The sequence below is a fragment of the Dendronephthya gigantea genome, unplaced genomic scaffold (genome assembly GCF_004324835.1).
Source record: "Dendronephthya gigantea isolate DGI-Jeju-01 unplaced genomic scaffold, DenGig_1.0 000239F, whole genome shotgun sequence".
Lineage (NCBI taxonomy): Eukaryota > Metazoa > Cnidaria > Anthozoa > Malacalcyonacea > Nephtheidae > Dendronephthya > Dendronephthya gigantea.
Genome location: NW_021163249.1, coordinates 109111 through 129643, shown reverse-complemented (window position 1 = coordinate 129643; position 20533 = coordinate 109111). Strand labels below are relative to the sequence as shown.

Genomic DNA, 20533 nt, shown 5'->3' with positions numbered 1-20533 from the left:
AAGGGTGGATTGGACACGCATGCGTTTACTAAAATGACTATAAGGCTGTAGAACGAGATCCAGAGATAGAAGTCCTGAGATGATTTGTATATGATTGCTTAATTTAAACAGATTTATCTGTTCCTTTTGTAGGTACACCGTCACCAACAAAGTACCCATGTCGTCCTGGTACATATTCAAACAGCTCGGATCTTTACGCTCCTGAGCAGTGCACCGAATGTCCTGAAAGGAGCTATTGTCCTGGGGGAGAACCTTACCCAAGGGGATTGTGTCCACCCGGTTATTATTGCCCTGCTCGTACAAGATTTGCTCAAGAGTTTCCTTGTCCTAACGGAACGTACAACCTGCACTATGGCAAATCAGACCGAAGCGAATGCCAAGAATGTACATTGGGGCATTTTTGCGAACTCGGAACAGTGCAACCAACACCTTGCCCTATAGGTAAGAAAATTGATATGAGTTGATATGAGCGTACAGTACATCAATATACCATTAAAGTTAGTATATTTAAAATTACACAATTAATATATTTCCATAACTAATTCACTGTATTTTAACGGGCATACTGGAACTGGGACTTTGGGATCAATACATAGAGATTACTTCATGGTTGGCGAGTGCGTACGATTTTTATGCACGAGTTGTGAAGGATCGCAATACGAACGAGTGAGCGTAGCGAACGAGTGAGTTCGCGATCCTTCGCAACGAGTGCATAATAAAAATCGTACAAACGAGCCAACCATGAAGTAATTTGTTTATTAAATGTGTATAGAGATCAATTTGACAACGACACGCTTTTAATATACAAAAACACAGCGAACAACAAAATCGAAACTTTATGCATGAAAACATATTTATTACCGTTCAGTTTCTTTGTAATTTTGTTCAATAAAAGTTAGACATTCTTTCCGAAAGATTTGAGATGTGCTGAATGTAAAAATATCTTGAATATGAGAATTATGTTTTGAATCTCACTCCTATATTTCGACGCCATCTTGAAAGAAAATGTAAACAAATTGCCGCCAAAATGACATACGACAATTTTTCACGTGTGAAGAATATCGTATGTCCAATCAAAAGCCGTGTATGGCATTTTTTCACACGTGAAAAATATCGTACGTCCAATCAAATTGCATGAAATTAATTTACACAGTGAAATACGATTTTTATTTCACCATTCTGCTGTGCATAAATCTCTATACACATATAATAAACGTATTTTCACTCTTGAGAAGACAGTCAATATTTTCACTCTTGCCTTTTATTCCGTACAAGAAAGTATATATTTGCATCTACACCATTCCTATATTTAATACATACGCATGGATGTCTCTGAAGTAATGGAATTAAAAATTTTGTTGATTCAACTTTACTTTTTATGAATATTAGGTACTTACATGCCATACGGAAAGAACATAACAGGAAATACGTCGAATGGCAATGCAGCGGGCTATCAAAACCACTGTCTTGCATGTACAATGGGCTACTATTGTTTGAATGCTACCATCAACCCTTATCCTTGTGGCAAAGGCAAGTATACTAAGTCTGGCCAATCCGTCTGTCCTTCGTGTCCGGCGGGACGGTACTGTGATTCGGAAGCCACGGGATTTGACGACATGGAAGCAAACAAAACATGCCCGGCCGGAAAATATTGCAGTGGAGGATTGAAAGATGTCAGTGAAGCTACGGATTGTTCAAAAGCACATTATTGCTTGCAAGGTAAGTTAAGCCTAATCCTGCCGACAATATACTTTAAACAAATTCCAAAAGCATGTCATGTATGTCGTATCTATAGCTTCAAATCGTCGAACTCAAATTTATTAAAGCTCCCTGTTATAAAAAAGATGACAGTGAATCGAATGTCTACCAACCTGATCCGTGGTATGGAAAAACAGTCTCAATCTTAGCTAGTTGCGATTGCAACCCAGTCTTGAGCTGGGTTGCTCTACACCATAAAGCTGGTCATCTCAACCAACATTTTAATTATTGTCCCTTTAACATTGACCATATAAAATTGTCAAAAGATAAATTCATCTGAGACAACCTAGAGTAGTATTTCATGTGTTGACTATTTTTCCCTCTGTTGTGTATAGGAGGTGAAAAGGAGACCCCCTGCCCAGCTGGAACGTTTAATCCTGAGGTAAACGGTTCCAGTTTAAAGTCGTGTCGGCCATGTACTGCAGGGTTGTACTGTTTAGAAAAATCAGAAAAGCCAACTGCTGAGTGCAGTAGGGGCTACTACTGCCCGACTAATATAACCGATGGCGTGTCCTCGACAATCATTGGCTCATACGGCCCTACTCAAGTTCCTTGCCCGCCAGCGACGTTTCGCAATGAAACTGGAGCTCGCACCGTTCATGACTGCTCGCCTTGTCCGATCACCAACTACTGTCCGCAAGGCAGCGAAGTACCGAAATCATGTCTCCGTGGGTATTACTGTCCACCAGAAGTGAGCGAGCCACAGCCGTGCCCTATTGGAACGTATGGAAACAGAACAAATCTTGGAGCGCTTGAAGAATGCACAAATTGTACCAAAGGCTGGTATGTATATGAATGTCTTTTCACACGATCCAATTTTGGTTGGATTCAATTCACTAATTCTAATGGATGTTTTAAGGTCTGTTGACTTGTCATGTATATCATGCAGGGGCAAATAAACGAAAGCCAGTCCTGTACTGGTTTAAGAGTGCTTTATCAATAACTGAATACATTTCATACGCTAGAATTGGATTGAATCTGACAAAATTGGATATTCGTAGGCGTAAATGAGAACTTGTCCAAGACCCGAACCTAGAGACACGTTCAGAACTCATTTTAGCCATATCGCAGCCAGGAAGGCCAAAAACATATTAATTTCCAGGAACGTCAACTGTTTTATCATTATGCATGATAATAATTTCCGACTGTTCTTGCTTTCGCGAACAAAGCCAACGAAACCTTATCACGTATTGGCCTAAAATACCGTGATCAGTCCGTGTCGATGTCTTAATACAATGATACAATGTAATGCCAAACAAAGTTACTATCATGATACTTTATGTCGTCTTTAGGTATTGTGATGCGCCTGGTTTACCAACTCCGCGCGCTCAGTGTGACGCAGGCTATCTGTGTTTGGGAGGTGCTTACACGAGTACACCTACGGATGGAATTACTGGCATGGTAAGATTAAGCTCGATGCATAACATTAGACAATTTTGAAGAAATATTTACGGACCTTTAGTTCGAAGTGAATAGTTTGTATATATTTAGATTGTTATCTGAATGGATGAGACTCGTCCAAATTTAGAAACGTACAGATTACTGGAATAGCTTTTGGATGAAAATTTAAAAACTGCAATTTGCAAACTGCAACAAAAAATAAAATTTCACATTTTTGTTACCGTAAGGTTAATTTACACGTAACTGCCTAACATAGACGCTTTCGACGTTTCGACGGAAGAGCCTTCGTCAGGATAGTACTTACTAACATCGAAAAGTGTTTTTCTATTTTATTAATTTGTTTCACAACATTTGATGCGAAGTCATCTTCACGCGGCTTCCTGGTTATATTTGATCGTATTTCCAAAACAAATGGCTAAATGATAGGATTTTTATGACGATTTCTGTCAAAATGATTAGAACAGCGAGAAAATATCTGAAATGATTATTTACGATTGATCATTTCGTTCTTTTTTATACGTCAGACAATAATTGGAACGAGGAAATGACACACCTGTTGTGGCATTGTAGGGTTATTCATATACAATGTTTATGTAATTTTTTCTCAATAGATTTGTCCTCGTGGTGGTTTCTGCATCATTGGATCCTACGAGTCTCAAGCCTGTCCTCCCGGCACCTACAGTGTGACAGGCGGGGCTACAAATAACCAGGATTGCGCAAGATGTGACGCGGGATTCTACTGCGCAACGGCAAGCCAACCACGTCCAGACGGACCGTGCACCGCTGGGTATTACTGCAAGGAAGGATCAATAACTCCCAACGAAACCATCACCGAGCCTGGATACTACACTCCGGAAGGATCGTCCGAGCCGCAGCCGTGTCAACCAGGATTCTATAATCCATCGCAGAAACAGAGCCGGTGTCTTCCATGCAAAGCTGGCTATTACTGCCCCAGCAACAAAATGAAGTCCATATCTGGATATGAATGCCCAAGAGGGTACTATTGTCCTATAGGGAGCCACAGAAGATACGAATGTCCACCAGGAACATTCAATAATTATACAAAAAGATCATCTCTCAACGATAGTTGTCAACCGTGCCCAACCGGATGGTACTGCCAGGGAGCCGCAAACACTTTGCCGACAGGTTGGTGATTTTACAGCATTCTGAATTAGAATCCGAACTATGCCCTGAAGTTCGTATTTTGTGATCTTTGTGAATATAAATTTATAAATTTTCAGAAACTGTATTATAAATATAAATTCGGTTTGGCTCGTAAATTAAAAGGAGCGAATGCTTAAAGTTGGTTATCATAGATCTTTATCAAAAAATTCAAAAACGATTTTTGTCGTAGAACTATAGCTTTGCCACTATAGACGCTCACTTTAGGTCACTTTTCCACACACTATATAGGTCACTGCACTCGCTTGTCACAAAAACTGAATTTTTGAGAGAAAAGGATGAGGAAAATGGCCTTGGATGGGCATCTATAGTATTTTGGAGTTAACCTTTGCGATATTTTGTCATAACCGTGTCGTTTCCGTGTTGCAATTTTGTAAAAGTCACACCATGTTTTAGAAATGTAGATTTAAAAAACGTCCCACAATGTTGATCTTAGTTAATATATGCGAGATAGAGATACCTGTGTGGGTTAGCTGTAAATGATCATCGTATTATATGGATATAGTTCTATGTGTGCTTCGTTTTTTCAGGGAAATGTAATGCCGGCCATATTTGTTTTGGTCGAGCCGAGAGCGACGCTCCAGCATTTGTAAAAGGAGAGTTAGAGTGGGGAAAATTGTGTGACCCAGGCCACTATTGTGAAGAAGGAGCGACATACGAAAAACGCTGCCCTAAGGGGACGTACAGGTACGCCTTATTTAGCTAAACAAACCTTGTCCCTAAGTATACTGGTATTTTTAGAGTGGTGAGTTAACCACCAATAGTGTTATAGTAGACTAAGTTTAGGTTCAAGCGGTAGGATTTAGTTATTTAGTCCACGAGTGTTATTGCCATACATTCAATGGCCATTCCCGCATCAATCTGGAAGAATTCATTAGTACAACGGAAAGAGCGCTAGCATCCCATATTATTAGGAATGGAAAGTTTCGTCACGAAATATTGCATGATGTGAAAATATCGACATTCAAATTTAGCATATTTTGTATAAATTAGTGCATAATTAATAGGATTAGTGGGAGGGTTTTCCACTCGTAATAGAAATTTTTTAACAACTTCGCGCGGCTGCATTTTCTCGTCACTTTTCAACATTTTCCAACAGCGGTGATTGTGTATATTACTATAACTGCAGGATACATAGACTAGAAAGTGTGAAATAGACTAGGTCTAGTCCCGGGATAATATACATATTGCAATCGTTTCGACAAATAGTTACTCAGTAGAAAGAGCATTCGACTAGTGAACCAAAGTCGGGTTTTCGATTCCCACCCTAGTGAAGCTAATTTTTGAGTTTGCCAGGTTAGTAAATCAAAGTACTGTAGCACCATCACAATGTTTTGAAACATATTTTACTAACTTTGCTCTTTCCGGCGGTACAATATCGCTTTGACGATGTTGCTTTGATTGTCTTTAGGTCAGAAAACAGTGGAAAAAAATTGAGCGATTGTACACTTTGTGACGATGGGAAATTTTGTAACGATACTGGTCTAACTGGAGTTTCAGGGGAGTGTTCCGCAGGTTACTTCTGTCTGAGGGGATCACCCTCCTCCACGCCTAACAACGGCAGTCATGGTGGGCGATGTCCAAGAGGAAATTATTGTCTAAAAGGAGCAAGCAGTCCGGATAACCCTTGCGAACAAGGTATACATGCCATTCAAATTGTTAAAAATGCACTAAATTATCAAGGTATACATGCCATTCAAATTGTTAAAAATGCACTAAATTATCAAGGTATACATGCCATTCAAATTGTTAAAAATGCACTAAATGCACTAAATTGACAAATTATAAATTCATTCAAGGACCAATGTCAAAATGCGTCCTTAAATTTTTTTCCTACCTCGTGAAGAAAAAATAAGGACGGGCCGAGCAAAAGTAGGCTTCTTACATACCAACTGAAAAGATACCTTGAAGCACCGTAAAAGAGTGTCAATTTATATAATCAAATTTAATCTTGGTCGCGTGCAGTGACGCTAAAACTTGAAGGAAAAAAATCTCAAGCAATCAATCCATCGATGAATCGATTATAAAACGTTTTTTTGAAAGTATTCGCGTATTCTCTTATAAAAGTATTTCCACACCCTACTTGAAAAAATGTCACGATTGGACTACCAAAAAATATCACGACTGAATATCGTCACTGTGCAAACAACATTTAACAGTGTGTTATAAATTTGGTTTGATTTTTAATTTTATTCTTATATAAAATTTACGGTTACGAAAATTTGGCTATGATTTTGAGGTAGTAAAATAAGTCTTTTTGAAACAAAACAATCCCATGCTATTGTTGAATGATTCTACGACTACCAGAATCATGTAATTTATTCATTTCAATACCTCTCAAAGTCTATTTTACGCTAAATTTTGGTAACTGGGCTCATGCATGTGAATAGCCTCGAAATTAAATTCGTCCGCATAAATAGCCCATATCTGTTATTCACTTTAATTTTCTTTTATTTATGTATAAGCACAGGTCATTTAACAGCACACCGAATTATATTTTAAGGTTACTATGCGGATGAAACTGGATTGTCTCAATGCAAAACATGCCCAGAGGGCAAAAACTGCCCACGGGGTACCGATTACCCGGAACCTTGCCCTCGTGGAGATTACTGTCTGAAAGGAGATAATACAAACCAACGGGGCGCCCCAGAACCGTGCCCAAAGGGAACATTTGGCAGTCGTGATGGTTTAAAAACTAAAACCGAATGCACGGACTGCACCCCTGGCCACTACTGTGTCCAGTCAGGCCTTTCCAATGTCACCGGCCCGTGTGCTGCTGGCTATTGGTGTAAGACGAAAGCATCAACGGCGACACCAAGTTCTAATGATAAAAGTGGTCCGAATGGACGCTGTCCATCTGGCGGATACTATTGCGAAGCGGGATCATCGACCTTCCAGCGCTGCCCCGTTGGCAGATACGCCGAACCAGGTCGAAATGGACTGAGAAGTGCCGACGAGTGCAACATTTGCAAATCCGGACACTACTGTGCTTATGGTAATCAGACGGAGGCGACGGGAAAGTGCGCTCCAGGTTATTATTGTACCGCGGGTTCCCCAGTCCGCAAGCCCACGAATAGTACTTTTGGCGGAAAATGTTTCACAGGATATTTCTGTCCAGAAGGCAGTTCCTGGCCAACGCCGTGTCCCGCGGGAGAATACAACAATGAAACTGCTAGGGAAACATGTTTAGGTTGTCCTGCTGGTTTCTTCTGTACTATTAATACGACTTCACCCTCCGAATGCCCAGCGGGCTACTATTGCCCGCACAAGACGAAGACCAGTACGGCAAATCCTTGTCCGGCAGGTACTTTTAATAATCTTACATCACGTACATCGCTGGATGATTGCCTGCCATGCACTCCTGGTTCTTATTGTGCTACTAAAGGTACGGTTTAATAATTTATTATATAATCTGCTTGTTACTGCCTTGCTCGCGCCAGGCTCCGCGCATTGACATTTTGTTGGGTTTTGTTTGAACGCTGAACGAAGTTGTGATTTTGGACAAATAGTCTTTGACTCCTTTAACGTAAAACTTTTCATATATTCTTGCACGTTCAATATTTAGTTGACATCACTTATCAATACAAGTTAACACAAAAAGCGTTCGTCTGCTGTTGTGTTTTGTATCCGACGATAAAGTGCTAGTAACAACGGAACTCCAAAACTTGAGTATGAAATCACAAGTAAAGACGAAACAGATTTATTTAACGGGAGTTACACTGCTTTTTATAGAATCTGCTCATAGCAGCAGACTCATTATCGCTTATGGTTCGACCTCGTGGGCCCAGTGTTCAAAGCTCTGCAGCTTAAACTTAAACTTAAACTCAATTCCGCATAAAATTTTGCCAAAAGTTGCGAAAAAAGGTGGAAAATTTTTTAAATCAGTTTTCAAAATCCCGGCGACATTTTTACTAATTTGGGTTTATATGTTGCATTAAATATCTTAAATATTTGGTGTATTTAGTGTATGTATACACTTCATATTCTTAGTGTTTTCCATATTTCTGACTTAGGTTTGAGCAGTGTGACAGGCCTCTGTGACGGTGGTTACTTCTGCAGCAACAGATCAATAAGCAAGACACCGGGGAACCTCGAGGAAGGTGGTGGACCTTGCCCTCCGGGGACATACTGTCGATTAGGTTCCCCCGCACCAATAGAATGTCCTCCTGGCAAGCGATGTTCGGCAGCAAGGGATGAACCCGACGGAGACTGCTTCCCAGGCTACTATTGCACGGGTGGTGCTAATGTAGGCTCACCCACTGGTGGTAATGGTGGTGATCGCTGTCCTTTAGGAGCCTATTGTCCTGAAGGAAGCAAAAATTACACCCGTTGTCCACCTGGAACATACGCAGACACACGGGGTGAGTATAACGCCATTTTGCATCATTAACACTCGTATGTTGGAAAAAGGCTTTGGATATCTTCCGGGATAGGTCGCTTGAATTATTGCTGCTGTAATTCGAGATAAATGCGTACCTATTGCCGAAATACAATTAGTTGTGCAGCCATTTTCACACCTTTGCTCTCACTTAGCCATTACACAAATGTCGTTTTGAAAATATTATCCAGAACCAAGCGTTGAGTCCAGTGTATGCGTATACCGTCATGGAAAGGATATTTGATTTTTTACCTTATGAGTTTAGCTAGTTCGAGTGAAAGTCGGCTTTACACTGGCGTATGTCTAAATCCATAACCAGCTCGAAAAATATATGAACTGTTCCAAAGCGTCGTTAATAAACATGTATTTCGATTTTCATCCTAGTTACTACCAAAGTATGTTTTTGAATGTATGCGGAATTTATGCTATTGTTACATGGTTGATAATTTATCTTTGCAGATAATGTGAATATTACCCAGTGTAAGAATTGCACGGTGGGAAAGTATTGCAAAGGCTGGGGTAACCCTGCACCAACAGATGACTGCGACGAAGGGTACTTTTGCCCGCCCGGCCAGGTGATGCCTAATCCGAACGATTTCATTTGCCCGGAAGGTCATTTCTGCAAAAGCGGATCGGAACGTCCGACACGATGTGATTCAGGCGAATACCAAGATGAGAAACGGAAAGGATCTTGCAAGGTTCGTAGTCGCAGAGCGAGTGATGGTGGCTCCTGCGGAAAACAAGAGTGCAAGCTAGGGGTGTTTGGAGAAGGGGGTGACACCCCCCATGGACGTTTTGGCCTTTATATTTATAGTCGTTCCATATGAGAAGCTTTGGTCCGTCCCGTTTACTATCACGTATAAACATCTTCTTCAATTGCTTGCATTAGCTCCCAAAATGTGCCCCTGGGAATTTAATTTGGTTGGTTATATTAAGTCTGTCCATTTCAAAGCCTACACCTTGTACTCTGAAAAAACGGCCGTTCATTTTTGCACTTAAATTATTAGGTTTACCTCAACATTAATTTTAGATATGTCCCGCTGGGTATTACTGCGACAATCGATTGAGTCCGGTGGTTTTATTCAAGAACAGTTCGTGCCCTGTTGGTCATTACTGTCCTTCCGGCACAAAGACAGCGTTCGAGTACAAATGTCCTCGTGGAACATTCAGTAATGAAACAGGATTGGAAAACGTCACACAATGCAGTCCATGCCCGGGCGGATTTTTCTGTCCGGAGCTGGGTCAGTCGATGTTTTCATCACAATGTAATGCAGGTAATTGAATAATTATTTGTTCCGTTGAAAAGTTAAAAAAATACAGCCGCATGATATAAAGATAAAAATTTGGAGTTAGGCCCGTTTCAGACGTCGAACTTTTCATGTGCCGATTCGAATGTAATCATTTGAACTTAAACAAGAACTTTAGCTCGTTAACAATGGATTCGGCACATTAAGAGTTCGACATTTGAGACAGGCCTTAGTTCATAAACAATGAAATATGATCGAAGCCAATCAGCGTGCCCTGTTTGGAGGGTGCGGTATAATTAGATGACCCCCTAGACCCCCTACATATAAACTGTATAATTACTGTGATATGTGGTGTGGTCGTCTAAGCATGGTACTACTATACTGTATCTATAACCTTCCTCACAGGTTATTACTGCCGGAGTGGGGCATACATTGGTACGCCTGAATACCACCCTGAGAATACAACCATCTGCCAGCCTGGATCCTTCAATTTTTCAGACGCAGGGCCCTGCCCACCAGGTAAGCTATAATAGCATTATATGTACTGCAGCACACTATTTAGTCAGTGCAATGTATAGTAGCCACCTTATAAGCAAAAAAAGATGTAATAAATTTCTAAGTGTGTCTAGGTAACTACATATACTACATATAAGAATATAATTAAAACTATATACAGTAACCATATAATACTAAAATTGATCGCTTAGCTTTGAAATGCACATTCCATGTCTTCTTACAGAGAGAGAGAGAGAGAGTTAGGATCTGGGCACCGTTTATCTATTTAAACACATCTATTTAAAATTCCCAAACCAAACTTTTTTCAACATTTTACCTGGGATCCACGCTCCAGTGGTATAATTTTCGAGTTTTCTTGCACGAATTCCCCTTATACTGTCATAGAATTTAAATTCACATGTCATTTCATTCTTTGAAGGTCGTTTTTGCCCGCAAGGTACGGCCGAGCCTGAAAAGTGTCCGCCCGGAACATTTAGCAACCAGACAAAACTCCAGTCCAAAGTAGAATGCGCAAACTGTACCGAGGGAATGTTTTGTGATGATTACGGATTGACAAAGCCCTCTGGGAAGTGTTGGGCTGGATACTACTGTCCGAGTGGAGCAGATCGTCCCGACTACGTAGCGTGTCCTGCTGGAAGCTTCTGCGTTAACGGAAGCGTCGCTGGGGAGCTCTGTCCAAATGGGACTTATAGGAACATAACAAAAGGAAAGAACAGAGACGATTGCTTTGCGTGTACACCTGGTAGCTATTGCGATGGTAATGGTCTCGAGAAACCATCAGGCCCGTGTGGTGAAGGGTGAGTGCAGATATGATTGCATCAAATACATCTTATTTCGTAAATATGCATGCTTTTTACATTGGGGAAGGATGCATTTAGTTTCGCATGCACTAAAGGACGAGAAGTAATAAAGATTTTCCCCCCTTCTCTGCCCAGATCCTAGGTAATACTAATTACCTAGGGAGCGAAGTAGCAGCACTTCGTTGCAAATCAATGTAGATACCAACGTAACTATACCGATGTAACTATAGTATAGTGCAAAGCACAATGGAGGATTTCTGGGTAAATAAAATTAGAAATTTATTACAAAAAGATAGATGAGCTGAGGTAATTTATATAGACATGCACTTGAGTGAGAAGGGGTTCTATAAGCATGCATGTATTGGCGAAGCGCCCATAGAGGAGGAACCTGTGTGTTCACTTCTGATGATAATAATTACTTTCGCTTTGCCTTTCAGTTACTATTGTCCGAGTGGTTCAAAGTATGTCAAACCACCAGGTTTTCAATGCTGGGTGGGGCATTATTGTCCTGGCGGGAATCCGGAGCCGATTCCATGTCGTAACAACAGTTACGTCAATTACACTGGAGCTGTTCAGTGCGTGCCTTGTCCCGCTGGGTATTACTGTGTGATTGCTGGTACTACGGTTATATGCCCGAAAGGTGAGTACATAGGTCATGAGAGATCAGCGTTAACTTTAAGAAGGGAATGCCGTCGAACAATTTTATTGAACACAGCCTGTGCATGATAATTATATCCTTTTGAATTTTCCGCTTTCTGATTGGACACATGCAGAGCCAAATAAATAACTAATCTATTATTAACATATTTCTTTAGGATATTATTGTCCGGCTGGTACAGGTAAGGACCTTAAATCGTGTCCTCGTGGTACCTACGGCCCAGAAAATGGCTATTATGAAGTATCTCAATGCAAACCTTGCAAGGCTGGCATGTACTGTGGCCTAGAACATATGAACAATGTAACCACAAAATGTGCGCCCGGTCACTGGTGTGAATACGGAGTAGATAGACCTCGACCAGTTGGACGAAATAGCAGCGATGTAGACGCTATGTATAATAATACGTCATGCCCCCATTACGATGGAAAAGAGACTGGCTTTGGTGGAATTTGTCCTCTTGCAACGTATTGCCCCGAAGGTAACGTCTTTACTAGTTAAGCCTGGTTTCCATATGACGTCGACCTGTCGCCGGCTCATTTTCTGTAATCATCCAAGGAGAAAATGATTTCAGAAAGACAAAAGATTACTCTCATCAATAATCACCGACAATAATACTTTGCCGACGTCGGCGTTATATGGAAACCAGGCTTTAACCTGCACCGTAGAACGAGAATGAACGAATATGCAAGTATGCTAATGTTTCATTGAAATTATGAAAAGCTGATTGGTTTGCATATTTAGGAATATATGTACGAATCAATCAATCACATTTGAACCAAGTGCGTAAACATAATAGAAAGGAACTTCATATAGAAATAATTAGCATTAAATTTAACTCGACTTTGTGTGGTTATTCTAATTTCATAACATGCCGGTTAAAACGTATTTTTAAACCCCAGGAGCATAATAAGTTTCACAGCCACAGGAACTGAAATGCAAATCAGCAGTAGCTGCTAGGCAAATTACGGTTATTTGCTGCAGTTTGCAGAGTCACTGTTTAAATTCCCTGTGAATTCCCTATAAATACAAATTACCATTACTGTTCATCAATTATCGTCACCCTGTTACATGCATGGTAATATTTATAACCGTATACACGATATCACAGCACAAAATTACATCACCAAAATATATATGCAATATGTTATGGCTTAAAGTTTAGAAACGAATATGATAATTAAACTTGTTTTAGCCAATGGAAACCGTCTATATGAACGATTGTGAACCGTACTCTCGTTCAGTTAATGAGGCTACTCGTTCGTTCTCGTTCTACGCTGCAGATTAACTACTAGAAGTTTCAAGTTTTAAAAGCATCTTTTGACCATAATGGCGGGCGGGAGGTATATTTTGCCACATTACATTGCAATATAAACGAACTGAACATAAACGAATGCACGAGATTCTAACACAGCTATAGGTGAAACAATCTCTTTCCTTATGCATGCCTGTCCAACAAAAAGCCCTTGACAGCATGCAGTGGATTCCAGTAAGATATACAATCCATCATTTTACGTCCCCATAGTGATTAAATTTTGGCATAATTTTGGTAAACACGTAAAATCGACCTCAGAAAAGATCAATTTTTCGTTGTGTACAACCATGTTTTTTTGGATAGGTTGGCTAGGTTGGCTAAATAAATATATATGAGGGATGTAAAGAATGCCTGTTTTTCCTATTATCAAAACATTAGTATAGTTTTTTGGGCATATGCGAATAGTTCTACATAATATCGGTGGTCCTGTACATTGAACGAGATATGCGCAGCGAATTGAAATAAGTCAAATTTTTTCTTCAGGTTCCCAAAGACCCATACCATGTGCAGCTGGAAGCTATGCGCCTGTAGCTGGACTTTCGAAGTGCAGGGATTGTGCGGAAGGTTATTATTGTCCTGAAAACCAGTCATCGTACGACAGTTTCCCGTGTCCTAGGGGATATTACTGCCCCAATGGAACAAAGTCTCTGTACGATCATCCTTGTGAACCTGGCACATATAACAACCGTCTTCGCAGAACCAAACCAGAAGATTGTGTCCCCTGCTTGGCTGGCTATTTCTGTCCGGAATGGGGTAAGAGAAGAAGGCAAATCAAAAAATGAATGAAAAATAGAAGCTAGAGACGCAAACGAATTCGGATGAAAGAATGAATTTAACTGCGTTAATCGTGTAGGAACACGGGTTCGGGTTGTACCACAATAAAACCTGTTTATTAGGCCCATTTTAGACATAGAACTATTCATGTACCGAAACTAATTCGATACGACTTATGAAAATTTCGACGTTTGAAACGGGCCTTAGTATGAGTTGTGAAACTTAGGAGTTGTGAAACTCCATACGATTGTTTTCAACTTGCCAATCAACCTGTACAAGAATTAAGCTGTCTTGTTTGGGAGGGGGGGGGGGGTAGACTCTAAAATGCTTTCCGCTCGAAAGCAAGAATTCCCGATGTGTTTGTGCAAATATCAATGATGATATTTTACCGCGTAGGTAAACGTCCTGATTCATTCAATTCGACATTCGACATTCAAATTTACCTTTCTATATACGCCGTTAAATAATGATACGAGGGTATTACTATTACTATTACTATTAAATATTAGATCATTACGGCTCTCATATAATTAGACTTTACTAGCAGAAGAGACAATGCATCATGGTTTTGGGGTCGTCCTAAACACTGCCTCATAATGCAGTGTCAACCCAGGTAGTTAGGCGGTATATAAACGCTCACTGATGTGGGGTCAATGATATCATGATTCCGTTTACAGGAATGGCTGAACCAAACAAAACATGCGATGCAGGCTATTACTGTCGTCGAAGTGCAAAATCAGGGACTCCGGATCAAGGAACAGATGCCAACATATGTCCTCAAGGCCATTATTGTCTCAACGGTACTGGCGAACCTTACAATTGTCCAAAAGGGACCTTAAATAAACAGACAGGTATGCTTAAGAAAGATATACATGTTCGTGATACTGATAATATACAATATATTGCATCAATAAATGGAGGATCGCTTCATTATTTTCCCCGTTTCGAATACGTTTGATATGTTTTGAAGTTTCAATATTTCCATAATTCCTACAAAAAGACAGACCCGCGATTTACGTACAGTGGCTCTGTTTTTCTATGCAATGTGAAATCGTTCACGACCTTTGATGCTTTGTTTGCTTCGTCCGTATTCAGGTTTAAAAAAAGAAGATGAATGCCAGACATGCCCAGCGGGCTTCTATTGCTCCCAATATGGCGCGAATACGACCAGCGGTTCGTGTGCACCCGGATACTACTGCCCGCCTGGCTCCGTCACCAAGCAACAGGAATCTTGCCCCGAAGGAAAATACTGCCCACGTGGAAGCGAGAAACCACAGTTATGTCCAGTTGGCACGTATCAACCAAATAAACGTCAGGATGATATTGGAGACTGTCAGCTGTGTACTGAAGGTATTTAAAGCATACCTGAAGGTTTTGGCAACAAAAATCTTATGGTTTTACATATAATGAAGTACCTTGCATATCCAATCCAAGATGGCGGATTTCTCAATTTTACCCTGACAATTAATATGTTCGGATTAACTATGAATGTTTTTTTCCAGGGTTTTTCTGTGCAACTCCTGGTCTTGGGAACTACAGTGGTCCATGTGCTAACGGGTCTTATTGCCCAACCAACTCTAGTATATCCACACCTTACGATTGTCCCAAAGGATTTCATTGCCCAGAAGGAAGTCCGCGGCCGAAACCCTGTCCTGCTGGACAATTCACTAACTCGACCTCGACCAGCAAATGCGAGGCCTGTCCCCCCGGATATTTCTGCTTGCCATTATTGTGGAGCGGTGCTGTAAAGAATGATTCAAAAGGTTACGAAATCTGCCCAGTCGGCTTCTATTGTCCGGAAGGAACTGGTTCTGACCTACGTCCTTGTAAAGCAGGTATGAGTCAGTTGATAGGAGGAGAGTTTCTTGCGGTGTGGTGCTATACTGGTACGCTTGCATGTTGATCGAAATCAAGGGCGAACATGCCGTGCTAATGATGAAAGCTTTTTGTTGTTTTTTGTTGTTTATTGAATCGTTTTCGAGAAGCCTTACGTGTAGATAGAAGACATCTATTTTCATCTTTCTTTTCGACAGCTTGAGAATAGCTTGCAATGCTTATGTTTACAACTCAAATTCAAATTCCATCCTGTGATTTATTTCAGGTACATTCAGCAACAGAACTGGACTGTTTTCTCAGACTCAATGCACAGACTGTACCCCTGGATTCTTTTGTGACGGAAACAACTCAACTGCGCCCACTGCACCTTGCTCCCCAGGATACTATTGCACTTCAGGTAAACATTTCAAATTACTATCTTAGGATTTGCTATAGTTCTGAAGAATCCTAAATTGAAAAACTGTGCACTTATACATATATACCATTATGTAATTAAAGCAAATACTCGAATTTATTGGTCGAGAGGAGTGCAAAATGAGTGTTAATTGGAACTTAGCATTTATACTCATTTGATGGAAATTTAATATCTCTCTATTCTTCCAAATTGATAAGTGTGCGCTTTGCATATTTTAATGTTTTTTAATTATCCACGAGTTATATACGATTAGTTGTATGATGTATGCGATTGTCATTCTGAAAATGAAAACGAGTCTCACTCATTTTGCTGATATCAAAGTTTAAAATCCTGTATTTCACATCAGACATTTGTTTTAATCACGTACGTTGGTGTAAGAAACGTATGCGGCGGGTCGTATTGTGTAAAGTGACCACAGGCATAGTGGGAAGCAATGGGGATCAAATTATTCCATATCATTACAGGCGTCGCTGTCGCGAAACCGTACATCGGATCTTACAATTCTACCAACTACGCGTGCCCGCTGGTCAAATATCTCGGCCAGTATGTTGGCATTGGAGACATCTGTCCTGAAGGTCATTTTTGTCCTGGTGAAACATCCACACCTAAAGCATGTCCTCCTGGAACATACAACGATGAAAAGGGCCAATGGCAGTGTAAACGGTGTCCTGAAGGATTCTACTGCCCGTCAAAAACCGTGTCTTTTGTCAACAATTCGTGTCCTAGTGGACATTATTGTCCAAACAACACTCGTTATGCCCGTCAGTATCCTTGTAACGAAGGCACGTACAATGCCTTGACGGGTAAGTGATGATGCAGAAATATTTGTTAGCTTTGAGGTCTGTTCACACGATTCAATTTTGTCGGATCCAATTCACTTCTGAAGTATGGAAAGTAATCTGCATTGTTTTCTCTGCAGTTCATTACAGTCAACAGACTATGAAAAACCGTGAAAATTTTCTTCATAACAACTATGCAAAGCATTTTGAGTTAGTTGTGACTGTTTTTGAAACCAGTACATTTATATACGTGAAGATATTTTTAATGCAACTATTTCAAAACAACCAAACCTCGAAATCTTTGAGTCTCTTCAACTGCATGGAAATTAAATGAGCTATAGCATATAAAGGATACTAGGTGTATGTGTTTCGGATCAAACTTAATGGAGGAGAGTAATGTTACGTATGTTGCGTCGGTAAATGTTTTATTGTTTTATTCATCTTTTGTGCATTTCCCGTTTCAATATTTTAGGGGAACGTTCAGCGGCGTCATGTACTTCATGTACTCCGGGAATGTATTGTGAGGGTGATGGATTATCCTGGCCGACTGGACCCTGTAGTGCTGGATGGTTCTGCAACGGTAGCGCTACCAGAAATATGACCACGACGCATGGCGGACGCTGCGAACCAGGATACTACTGCCCGAGCGGATCTGATAAAATGGAACCTTGTTCCGGCGGCTCTTTCTGTGAAACGCCAGGTCTCGCTCTTCCTACCGGAAACTGTACGGCCGGGCATTATTGCACTTTGGCTGCCAAAGTATCCACTCCGAATGATGGAATAACGGGAGGAGAGTGTTCGCGTGGGCACTATTGTCCAACTGGCTCAGCGTTCGAACATCCGTGCCAACCCGGGTATTATCTGGACTCTCCGGGGGCAACCGAGAAGTCATCTTGCAAATTATGCTCTCTGGGAAAGTTTTGTAATGGAACCGGGTTAGAGGTTCCGACCGGGAATTGTTCATCGGGGTACTTCTGCCCCGGCGGTCAAGTTAGTTCCACTCCTTTCAATTACTCATGCCCTGTCGGACACTACTGCTTGAAAGGGGATAGTAAGCCTCGGCCATGTCCCTCCGGTACGTATCAAGATAACCCAGAGAAATCCTCGTGTAAGCAGTGTCCAAAGAAGTTTTACTGCAATGCAACGCAAAGTCCTGTCGTGAACTACAATCCGTACGTTTGTCCGCAAGGGTATTACTGTCCTCCGGGGACAACGTTTGCTGAAGAATATGCTTGCGAGATAGGAACCTTCAATAATTTGACCGGTCGCGCATCGCAGTCAGAATGTACGAAATGTCTTGGCAAGTATTACTGTGGTCAACCTGGACTGACCTATCCAAACACACTGTGTGCTGCTGGATTCTACTGTAAAGAAGGTTAGTGTGAACACATGTTCCCCGGCTTTAGTAGATAAGTGCATGTTATGATATATGGTTAGTGTAAAAGTAAATTCACTGGTGATTGGAGTGAAAACTAGATAAAATTAAACGCCACGATTTTAATTAATATTAGCATTGCATTGTTGAACGGTCAGTAAATGTTTTAAAACTCGTTACCCAAATTGACCTTTTGTGGACCAGCACGTGATAAGTATTGACCAATGAAGACACAGATCTAGAGGAGTATAACTTTGACATTTTTTCATGGACGGTGATTATTTACACTTTCATTTTACACTTTCATAACTTTTCATTCATCGATATAACCTGAGAATAATTACTGACTAAAGGCTTTTATGATTACTTTACATTATTTTACGAAAGGTGAATTCAGTTAGGTATAAGTTATATAACATTTTGTTCGTTCTTTTTAGGTGCTAATATATCAACACCGTCCCAAGGGGAAGATGCAAATATATGTCCCCAGGGATATTATTGTGAGGAAGGCACTGCTGTTCCTGATCCATGCCCGGCAGGCACATTTAGCAATACACCAGGTAAACCAAAAAAAGAATAGGTCGGTAGTAATAGAAAATTTATTAGATTTCATAACTGAATTGACTACTGATGTGAACTGCGAGTAAAAACTAAATCCCGAAAAAATAAATTATCTGTAGAAAAAAGAATTGATCCAAAATAGAAAAGTTCTCTAGGAAATTTTTTCAACCAATAAAAAGTTGGTTCTGTTAAATGATTAAATTGGTTCTGTTAGATGATTAAATTTAAGGTAACTAAGGTTTAATTTGAATTGGTTGTTCTTTTCACAATGTATACGGTTGTCATTCATTTACAATACACTGCGCTTTTGCTTTTGCTCTTGCTCTTGCCTGCTCTTGCTCTTGAACATAATTGAATCAAATTTCGAAGCAAAATTGACATGCATAATTCTTTTAGGTTTAAAGAACTCGTCATCTTGCACTCCTTGCACAGAAGGTTATTATTGCAGATATCCCGGCTGGACGAACGAAACCGCGTTATGCCAGCAAGGTTATTACTGTCCCAAGTTTTCCACATCCTCCCGGCAGTCGCAATGTCCGACCGGCAGGTATTGCCCCACCGGAAGTCCTTCACCGAGACTATGTCCAACGGGGACATTCTCAAATATCACGGAATTGTGGATGGAATCCCAGTGTAAAAATTGTACTCCTGGTTACTACTGCGGCTCTCCAGGGGGAAGTTCGCCGTCAGGAAGATGTATGGCCGGATATTATTGTCCCGTTGGGTCAAAAACAATCAGAGAAGTTGATTGTCCAATTGGATTCCATTGCCCTGAAGGTATATTTTTGTCGAACTCATCGGACTAATGTGAATCTGTACCGAAATCTGTACCGAAATCTCTAGAGCATGATAAGGACTGGTTGTGTTATACTCATTGTTTTAAATGATATACAGTTTGGGAAATTTTAAATTGTATCCCAATGTTTATAAAATATTAATGTTAGATTAATTTATACATTAATTTACATTACCATACAAAATCGGTCTCTGAAAATCATGCAGCGACAAATTAGAAACTAAATTTTTATGTAGTTTACAACTATAAACTTGTACATTTGTTTTACTAAACTCTTCCTGAATACACCATATTAAGTATGTAAAACTGCACAAGACTTGTTTCGAGACTCAAAAAACAAACATATTTTTCAAGTTGTCTTCCATGTACAAAACAAACATTTACCGGCTTGTTCTTAACCAAAAAATGTATTGTTGTTTACTCTATAGGTAGCAAGACCCCAAGAGATTGTCCTTCGGGCTCGTTTACAAACACAACACGATCATCAGTTTGCCAGCAATGTCCGGAAAGATATTACTGTATACCCAACAATGTTACGGCTGGTTATCCACAGTCTGGCTATCATGCTTGCCCGAGAGGATATTTCTGCCCACCAGGTAAGAGAAATGAATGCCTAGCGCGCACTTAGTCGGGTGTGCAGGCTACATTTTAGACTTCACTACACTCGGCACGCGGCATGGCTAAAATGGGTATTCGTACCCAATTTCACCCATTTTATTTCTGTGAGTATATTGTAAACGGAGTC

The 20533-nt window shown here is 40.5% G+C and overlaps 1 protein-coding gene across 1 annotated transcript in view; it reads left to right on the top strand.

Moving 5' to 3' along the window:
• Window positions 1-20533, top strand: part of LOC114540534 — a 73148-nt gene that overhangs the window by 12981 nt on the left and 39634 nt on the right. Inside the window, exons 16-40 of the mRNA XM_028560653.1 lie at window positions 133-441; window positions 1390-1719; window positions 2094-2541; window positions 3051-3159; window positions 3771-4305; window positions 4872-5028; window positions 5753-5979; window positions 6845-7726; window positions 8355-8702; window positions 9179-9417; window positions 9750-9993; window positions 10372-10485; window positions 10901-11279; window positions 11720-11922; window positions 12098-12418; window positions 13736-14005; window positions 14704-14877; window positions 15122-15376; window positions 15529-15861; window positions 16128-16259; window positions 16742-17080; window positions 17529-18431; window positions 18869-18991; window positions 19389-19769; window positions 20217-20384. Of these exons, the coding sequence (XP_028416454.1) occupies window positions 133-441; window positions 1390-1719; window positions 2094-2541; window positions 3051-3159; window positions 3771-4305; window positions 4872-5028; window positions 5753-5979; window positions 6845-7726; window positions 8355-8702; window positions 9179-9417; window positions 9750-9993; window positions 10372-10485; window positions 10901-11279; window positions 11720-11922; window positions 12098-12418; window positions 13736-14005; window positions 14704-14877; window positions 15122-15376; window positions 15529-15861; window positions 16128-16259; window positions 16742-17080; window positions 17529-18431; window positions 18869-18991; window positions 19389-19769; window positions 20217-20384 (7923 nt within the window). The remainder of the gene's footprint in view (window positions 1-132; window positions 442-1389; window positions 1720-2093; window positions 2542-3050; window positions 3160-3770; window positions 4306-4871; window positions 5029-5752; window positions 5980-6844; window positions 7727-8354; window positions 8703-9178; window positions 9418-9749; window positions 9994-10371; window positions 10486-10900; window positions 11280-11719; window positions 11923-12097; window positions 12419-13735; window positions 14006-14703; window positions 14878-15121; window positions 15377-15528; window positions 15862-16127; window positions 16260-16741; window positions 17081-17528; window positions 18432-18868; window positions 18992-19388; window positions 19770-20216; window positions 20385-20533) is intronic.